At 46.4% G+C, this 9,483-nt stretch overlaps 1 protein-coding gene across 1 annotated transcript; it reads left to right on the top strand.

Annotated features, from left to right (window-relative positions):
- The first annotated feature begins 763 nt into the window (after positions 1 to 763).
- On the top strand, positions 764 to 1,488 carry LOC132154973 (relaxin-3-like). The gene is made up of 2 exons (XM_059563724.1): positions 764 to 1,029; positions 1,148 to 1,488. The coding sequence occupies exons 1-2, from the start codon at positions 843 to 845 to the stop codon at positions 1,420 to 1,422; spliced, it is 462 nt and encodes a 153-aa protein (XP_059419707.1). The 5' UTR covers positions 764 to 842; the 3' UTR covers positions 1,423 to 1,488.
- Positions 1,489 to 9,483: the final 7,995 nt, after the last annotated feature.

Raw genomic sequence — 9,483 nt, forward strand, 5'->3', positions numbered from 1 at the left:
TACATCACAAGATATTATTAAGGGAAATAATAAATGATTACATTTAGCTGGCCTATTGTTTATTATAAATGATCAAGATGTTTGAAATGACTAATTCAAAATGTATTAAATAATTACTATATTAATTATAATAATTATCAAAATAAATGAGAAAAAGGATAGCAACAACATTCCACTAGGGGGCTTCTGTCTCATTCACTTTTCACTTGAAAAAAAAAAAATAGTATCTTTTTTATCCTAACTATCCAAATGAATAAATGTGTCCACAGATACATTCCATTAACATATAGACCTTAAAACATTTAATAACCAACATTAAATTTACAAATCATCTAAAGAACATAAATAAGATTAGACGGTTTAGATAGAATAAATCTCAAAAATGTTGATCTTTAGATAAAAGGTCCATATTAATATGAGCATAACCATTAAATAAATGTGTTTAGATGAGTTAGTGATATCTATGGTTAATATGGAAGTGTCTTATCCATTTTTCTTCCTAATATTAAAAGTTCACATTCATTGACGCATTTAAGAGACGCATAAAAGAGATATTATAAGGAAATACGAAAAATGTGACCAGCTATCACTATTTTCCTTGAAAATGCATTACAATATATCACAGCTGACACGTTTTATCTGAAATACGTCCCAGCTTGAAGGCCTAAAAGATCAGAACGTGATTTTCTTCATTCAAGGGCAGATAGATGCTTGTAAAACCATGTGTGCCAAGGGTCTGATGGGGGGTATAAAAACCCCCAAATTGGTTTTGGTAGGTAGCCTGCTGTACCTGAACACACTTGAATATTGTTTGTTTCAATTTGATCACCTCAAGAAACAGCATGAACATGAAGGGTTTTGCATCTTTAGCTTTTTTAATTCTTCTTGAGATTTCCAAGACTGAGAGTCAAGATGTACGAGTGAAGCTTTGTGGTCGTGAGTTCATTCGGATGGTGGTCACATCGTGTGGAAGCTCGAGACTCAAAAGGAATTCACCTGATTCAGACCTTCACTTTGCAAACCCCCATAGTAGGTTTGCCTTGTTCTGACATTCATGTAGTTATCAATTCATTAACCTTTTATTTACTTTATTCTGTGTGTTGATAAATGAAAATATCTCATACTGATGTGATCTGTCCCTTTTCAGGGAATCTACAAAACTGGCTCAACAGAGATCTCGTTGCGCAGAAAGGGACCCTGACTGCTGAGGAGGAACAGTGGAGGGAGCACGAATCCCCCGAGAGCATGGCAGAGCATCTAGTCCTCCACCAACAGCACATAAGCCCACCAGCAGAGCATCTGGAACACTCTAGCACTGTGCAGGATCTCAGCATGTCCTCCAGGACCCGCCGTGATGTCGGGCCAGCGGGCGTCTGCTGTACTTCAGGATGTACTATGAGTGAACTGATTCAATACTGCTAAACTCACACAAGCTCTCCTAGGACGGATATAGAGCCCTAAAGAGGTCCTGAAGCTGCATGTGGTATATTAAATTATGCTTCATTAAACATTGCATCTAAGTTACCTCAACTGTGTTCCACTGTTGTTCATAGTCATTATGGTAACATGGCTTCATTTCTGTACCTAACATGAACTAACAATGAAAATTATTCTAATTAATTCTAAATTATTTATTAATCTAAAAATGTTAATTTTAGCATTCACTGATAAAGTATTGTAATCAAAAAGCTGTAACTGTTACTGTAATATGCTTTAACAAACCTGAGCTAACATGAACTAAAAATGAACAGTAGCATTTTTTTATTAACTAATGTTAGCAAAGATTAATAAATACTGTAACAAATGTATTTCTCATTGTTAGTTAATGCACAAATGGGACCTTGTGTGGGTATACGTATTCAATTTAATGAAAAGTGTTGTTTGTTATAGACATATATGATGGCTCATATATATATATATATATATATATATATACAGAATTTATAGATTGGTGGTATATGACTGATCAGTTATTTCAGTAGGACAGGGGACACTGACGGGCTTCTGTGCAATGAATCCAACGAGTGTAAGATAATGTCCAGTATAATTGTTGAATTTTTTTTTTTTTTTTTTTGTGAATATGCAGGCTGTATATTTAATCAATGACAACAAAAATAAACTCTTAGAATTCAAACTGTAAGCAGCATACCAATTTTTTTTTTTTTTACAGTAAATAACATTTGATTATTTCATCACTGAAATACAAATTAATTGTGCTGGTGTAATCTGTATTAAAATTTTTGTATAGGCTAGTTCAACATTCCATATTACAAACTTACAGCTTGAGGGCATCACTAGTAGTAAAAGCATTACTTACTAAACACACCTCCTACATCAATCAAACCTTACAACAGGGCTATTCAAATCTTGCTCTGGATGGCCAGTTTGTTTGGCTTCAACCCTAGTCAAACACACTTGAGCATGCTAATCAATGTTTTTGGGATCATTAGAAAATCACAGGCAGGTGACTTTGATCAGGGTTGGATCCAAACGCTGCCCCGCATTGGCCCTCCAGGGCAAGATTTGAATAGCCCTGCCTTACAACATGGCATCAATATAGTATTTTATTGTTTACAATGTACTAAATCAGTTCTGAACACACCTTCAGACATTTAAATCAAAGTGATATGCTTGATATAAGGCTATAGGAAATGTCTCCGGTTACTGTCGTAACCTCGGGTCCCTGAGAGCGGGAACAAGACACTGCGAAGCATTCGCAGAGGGAGCTCCACCCCTTCTCCAAAAATCTTGAACCCTTATAGGACAACGGCAGTACAATAAACTGTCCAATACAAACAAATTGTCAATAATTATGCAAATCGCATGTGAATACTGGCAGTATATGGCCCTGTCCCAAACGGCACACTTCAGGTGCATTTGCGGTCTTGTGCACTTACAATGGCCATCGTGTGTGTGTGTCCATTAAGTCCACGAGAACCTAGGGTGTCCCATTCGTCATTTTAGCTTTCAGAAGGGTGCTCACGAATGCCCTCTTTGCAGCCGCTATACACCCTTGATGCATACTTGCTGCTGATCCTACACTGGGACGAGATCTTCAGCAGACTTCTACATGACAGTCAAAGCGGCATTACGTCATGAAAGTGTGGACTCAGAGGAAGACAGAGAGGGTTTAGGGTGAGACTTGAGACAGGGCCTGTAATGCAGTGTAGGGCTGTTTAATTCTGATTCTTGGTTCTGGAATCGATGGGATTCGATCCAAGAATCAATTCCCCTCTGTTCACGATTCTTGTTTTTAGATTGAAGGAACCTCTCTCACCATGACTGTAGTATATATAAAGGTCGTAGAAAGTAGCCTTCTCAAAATATGAAGATTTATTTGTAAAAATTATGATACATTTCTATAGCTCTGATTGATTTTCAAAATGTAGTTTTGTCTGCAATGCCCATGAAATTAGTCTTAGCCCACAGCATAGCAGTGGACGTGTGTTTATTACATGAATGGAACAAGACATGAAGTGTCTAAAATACATATGCACAGTTAAGCTGATTAAGTTTCCTTTAACAGTATGCTTTGCACAAAATTTACAAACTTTACACTGAAACAAAATGACCAGAACATTAACAACAATACTGATATAAGTGCTTGTAGTTCATCTGTTTATCATTTTCTTTCAGAATTTTCATTGGCTGATAGAAATGTAAAAAAAATTGCTTTTTATTTAAAATGGAAATAGAATCAAGACCCCCGATCACAACATGATTTATTCTGTCATGAAGTGCTCAAAATTGTGGACAACATAAGTGTGGCGAGGTGGGCGTGGGAAGCCGAAAAAGCTGCAGCGGGAGAAAGAATGTGGGGACGAGCGGTAATAAGGAGGTCAAATGATTAATGATTAACACCTGTTTGTAATTCCAGTGATTGGGGAGAGAGGAGTTATAAGCGCCGAGCAGACCGGCGAAGGGGAGTTCGTTGAGAGAGCCAGAGCTGAGCAGTGTGTGTGTGGAAATAGATGTGTGAAGGCAGAGCGCCGAGCCGCAGTTTACTTTTGTTTATTCTGTTTATTTTTGGAGTTAATAAAGAGCCTTTGTTCGCCACCCCTGACTTCCTTGTCCATCATCTTTCCGAACTGTATTACACTGGTGCCGAAACCCGGGACAAGGAAGCCGGCACGCCGCCATGCAGCCAGCAACAGCAACGCCACTTGCGGAGCTGGTGAAGTCACTCGCTGGTCTTCACCAAACCCAACATCAGGCGCTGAAGGACCTCAAGTTGGAGCAGGAGGATCGCTTCCGGCTGTTGGTCCAAGCCCAGGATGAAGACCGGCGAGTCCTCCGGAGCTTTCTTGGCCGGGAGGGCGCCCCAGCAGCAGTCCCTTCTTTAACACACGTCCCGCTGATGAAGATGGGTCCACAAGACGATCCGGAGGCATTTGTGGACCTCTTTGAGAGGACAGTGGAGGCGTGTGGCTGGGCGCGCACCCAATGGCCGGTGCGCCTCATCCCGCTGCTGACTGGGGAGGCACAGGTGGCGGCCCAACAGCTGCCTGTGGCGAACCTCCTGGCCTATGACGACCTAAAGCGGGCCATCCTTCAGCGAGTTGGCCGTACCCCCGAACAACATCGGCAACGCTTCCGGTCAAGGGAGCTGGGGGACAGCGGCCAGCCTTTCGTGATGGCCCAACAGCTCCGGGACGCTTGTCGCAGGTGGTTATTGGCAGAGGATCGCGATGTCGAGGGAGTGGTCGATCTGGTGGTACTGGAACAGTTCATCGCTCGGCTACCTTGGGGGACGGCCGAGTGGGTCCGGTGCCACCGCCCGACATCGCTGACGCAGGCTATCCAGCTGGCTGAAGACCATCTGGTGGCGTGCCCGGGGGGTGGCGAGCCCCTTTCTAACCTCTCGCTCTCTCTCTCTTCTCCTTCCCTTCCCTCTCCCTCTCGCCCTATTCCTGTTCCCAGGTCGCGGAGTAACGTGCCCCCTCGAGTCCCACAGCAGAGTGGGGCCTTCCAGGGGAACAGACCAGGGACACGGGGGGTGCCGGGGCTACTGGTCCATCCGCCCCTTTTCCCTCTCTCCACCAATCTTTTGGCCATCCTTCTGCCGCTGGGGCAGAAGGAGATGCGGGGACCCGGGGCATTTCCTGGACCGCTGCCCAATGATGGAAGTGGGGGCATTGATCCGGGTTCCCGACTCCCCAGCGGCTGCCCCCTATCAAGCTGGGCTGTACCAAATACCTGTGAGTATCGAGGGGGGTACATTTCAGGCTTTGGTGGATTCGGCTGTAACCAAACCTCCATTCATCAAAGCCTGATGCAACAGAGGGCATTGGATACAAGCCGCAAGGTTAAAGTGAGGTGTGTACACGGGGAAGTGGTGGACTACCCTCTAGTGCCGGTTAGTATTCAGTTTCGGGGGAAAACGCATAGAATGAAGGTGGCGGTTAATTCCCACCTTAGGCATCCGCTGATTTTGGGGACAGATTGGCCAGCTTTTACACAGTTATTGGGGGTTTTGTGTGCGGATGCTTCTTGGGAGACAGGGCAGGGAAACAGAGAAGCGGTGGCGCAGGCTGGCGATGCAGTTGCGGGACCTTCACAGGCTGACTCAGAGGAAACGAGAGCGAGGGCGGACTTCATGTCCCCTGAGCTAGATGACTTTCCACTGGAGCAGTCTCGTGATGAGACGCTTAAAAACGCGTATGACCGGGTCTGCACCATCGACGGACGGCTTCTCCAGCCTGATCAACCGCTCTCTTTTCCTTATTTTTCCATGATAAAGGATAGGTTGTATCGGGTGACCCAAGATACCGAGTCAAAAAGGAATATAACCCAGTTATTAGTCCCAAAAAGCCGTCGGGAAATGCTTTTCCAGGCGGCTCACTGTAGTCCCATGGCAGGCCACTTGGGGGAAGCAAAGACACGTGAGCGGCTCATGGCCCGTTTTTTTTTGGCCGGGCATTCACGAGCACATCCGCCGGTGGTGTGCGGGGTGTCGGGAATGTCAGCTGGTAAATCCGCCGGCCACTTCTAAAGCGCCATTGCGTCCCTTACCACTGATGGAGGTCCCCTTCGAGAGAATTGGTATGGACCTCATCGGGCCATTAGAACGCTCAGCACGCGGGCATCGTTTTGCATTAGTTCTTGTGGACTATGCAACACGATACCCAGAAGCAGTGCCGCTACGCACAATCTCTGCAAAGAGTGTGGCGGACGCACTGTTTCGAGTGATCTCCCGAGTTGGGATCCCCAAAGAGATCCTCACAGACCAGGGCACGGCGTTTATGTCACGTACAGTAAGCGAGCTATACGAGCTACTGGGCATTAAATCGATTTGCACCAGCGTCTATCACCCACAAACAGATGGCTTGGTGGAACGATTTAATCGCACGTTGGAATCCATGGTTCGTAAGTTCGTTAAGGAGGACGCCAAAAATTGGGATAAATGGCTCGAGCCCCTATTGTTCGCAGTGCGGGAGGTTCCACAAGCCTCCACAGGTTTTTCCCCATTCAAGCTTCTCTATGGTCGTCAGCCCCGCGGGGGGCTTGACGTCATTAGGAAGGCTTGGGAGGAGGGGCCTTCAAACAGCCGTAGTGAAATTCAGTATGTCATGGACCTTCGAGCAAAACTTCACACTCTGGGGCGGCTGTCAATGGAGAATTTGCTCCAGGCCCAAGACAAACAGAGTCGGCTGTACAACAGGGGTACGCGAGCGCGTCAATTTACACCGGGAGAGAAAGTGCTTGTGTTACTTCCAACATCCAGTTCTAAATTACTCGCGAAGTGGCAAGGACCGTTTGTGGTTACACGGCGAGTGGGGGATCTCGATTATGAGGTGGTGCGATCGGATAGAGGGAATTCACGTCAAATTTATCATCTCAACCTTCTAAAACGGTGGAATGAGGTGACCTCGGTTGAGTTAGCCGTGACAATTTCGGCAAAGGATGATCTCGGACCAGAAGCAGCGGTCAAAACCAACCCGCTCGCTCTGGTCCCTGGGGGAGATCACCTCTCGCCGCAGCAGCTCGCCGAGGTGGCCAAGTTGCAAGCAGATTTTGCGGACGTATTTTCCCCCTTGCCGGGTCGCACGAATCTCATACAGCACCATATCGAAACGGTCCCCGGGGAAATGGCGCGCAACCGCCCCTATCGTTTACTGGAACACAAAAAAAAGGTGGTTCAAGATGAATTAACGGCCATGCTAGAGTTGGGAGTAATAGAAGAATCGCATAGCGACTGGGCGAGCCCGATAGTTTTAGTCCCTAAAACCGACAGCTCGGTCCGTTTCTGTGTTGATTATAGAAAGGTGAATGCAGTGTCGAAATTCGACGCTTATCCGATGCCCCGAGTTGACGAGCTGCTTGATCGGTTAGGTTCGGCTCGCTTTTATTCGACACTGGATTTAACAAAAGGGTATTGGCAGATCTCCTTGTCGCCATTATCCAAAGAAAAAACGGCCTTCACCACGCCATTTGGGTTGCACCAATTTGTCTCCCTTCCGTTTGGGTTATTCGGGGCTCCCGCCACCTTTCAGCGTCTTATGGACAAAATTCTCCGGCCCCATTGCGCGTACGCCGCTGCCTATCTCGACGACATCATTATACACAGTAATGATTGGCAGCGGCATATGGAACATCTGCGTGCGGTCCTGAGGTCCTTAAGGGCGGCTGGACTCACGGCGAACCCACGGAAGTGTGCAATTGGGCGGGTGGAGGTACGGTATCTGGGCTTCCACTTGGGGCATGGGCAAGTGCGTCCCCAAATTGACAAGACAGCAGCAATTGCAGCTTGCCCAAGCCCCAAGACCAAAAAGGAAGTGAGACAATTCCTGGGGCTGGCGGGATATTATAGAAGGTTTATTCCTAAATATTCGGAGCTCACCAGCCCGCTGACTGATCTCACCAAAAAGGAAGCACCAGATCCGGTCCAGTGGACGGAGCCGTGCCAACAGGCCCTAACCAAGGTAAAGGCTGCCCTGTGCGGCGGGCCGCTCTTGCACTCTCCTAACTTTAATCTCCCGTTTTTGTTGCAGACGGACGCGTCGGACAGGGGGCTGGGTGCAGTCCTGTCTCAGGTGGTCGCAGGAGAGGTGCGGCCGGTGCTGTATCTAAGTCGAAAGCTCTCAAAGAGAGAGACTAGTTACAGCACCATTGAAAAAGAATGTTTAGCCATTCGGTGGGCTGTCCTCACCCTGCGCTATTACCTCCTGGGACGGGAATTCACCCTCTGTTCGGACCACGCGCCCCTCCAGTGGCTCCACCGCATGAAGGATACCAACGCGTGGATCACCCGTTGGTATCTCGCTTTACAGCCTTTTAAATTCAAGGTGATCCACAGGCCGGGGGCCCAGATGGCGGTGGCCGACTTCCTCTCCAGGAATGGGGGGGGGGGCTGCTGCAGGCCGGAGTGCTCCCCGGCCTGAGTCGGGCGGTGGGGGTATGTGGCGAGGTGGGCGTGGGAAGCCGAAATAGCTGCAGCGGGAGAAAGAATGTGGGGACGAGCGGTAATAAGGAGGTCAAATGATTAATGATTAACACCTGTTTGTAATTCCAGTGATTGGGGAGAGAGGAGTTATAAGCGCCGAGCAGACCGGCGAAGGGGAGTTCGTTGAGAGAGCCAGAGCTGAGCAGTGTGTGTGTGGAAATAGATGTGTGAAGGCAGAGCGCTGAGCCGCAGTTTACTTTTGTTTATTCTGTTTATTTTTGGAGTTAATAAAGAGCCTTTGTTCGCCACCCCTGACTTCCTTGTCCATCATCTTTCCGAACTGTATTACAATAAGCCAGTTCGACCATAAAATAACTTCTGAATTGTTTTTTTTAACTGGTTCATTAAAACAATCTATCTGAACATTAAACACTAAACATTTAAGTGGAAACAAATCAGACTTAATCACTGTTGGTTAGCAAAAGACAGATTAATGGGTGCTTCGTAAATGGAAACTACATCCTCAAACTCGGACAACTCGGTAATTTTCTTACAGTTTATTTTAGTGAATTTAAATGTGTGCAAAGTATTGTGGACGAAGGATACATCAGATGTGTCCTTCAAAACAGGCCAAAAGAAGAGTGCGAAACGAAGGCTGCTCAAGGATCCTTTAAATTGAAATGGCCTTCAGCAAAGTTTCATGACATAGCAGCTGAGATATGCAGCTTCGTAGGATGCAGCCTTCCTTTTTTTAGAGACACTCATAGATAAGCTTTGTTGAACTGAAAAAGGCTCTGAATGAGGAGTCAATTCCCATTGATGGGATCGATTCCAACCTTTGGAATTGACTCTCGATTTTGATCAGCCCGAACCAAGGGATAAGACCACACCAAGCATGGGGTAGAACAACACACAATTCCCAAACAACAGCGATGTTGCTATCGATATGATGATGAACAGATCGGGATGCAGAAGGATGCACTTATGCACCTTAAAGAAGCGCTCAAAAACAGCTAGGGTCAGCCATAGGTGCCTGTGAAGGGCTACCATGAACTCCATGGAATGACCGATGGCTTGAGCAGAGAGCTTTATAGCCCTTA

This window comes from Carassius carassius, chromosome 12 (genome assembly GCF_963082965.1).
Source record: "Carassius carassius chromosome 12, fCarCar2.1, whole genome shotgun sequence".
Classification (NCBI taxonomy): domain Eukaryota; kingdom Metazoa; phylum Chordata; class Actinopteri; order Cypriniformes; family Cyprinidae; genus Carassius; species Carassius carassius.

Bases quoted from the DNA above. Each gene is read 5' to 3' on its own strand.
- LOC132154973 (XM_059563724.1), top strand. From the start codon at position 843: ATGAACATGAAGGGTTTTGCATCTTTAGCTTTTTTAATTCTTCTTGAG. The intron at 1,030-1,147 runs GTAGGTTTGCCT...GTCCCTTTTCAG, and splicing joins TCACTTTGCAAACCCCCATA to GGAATCTACAAAACTGGCTC.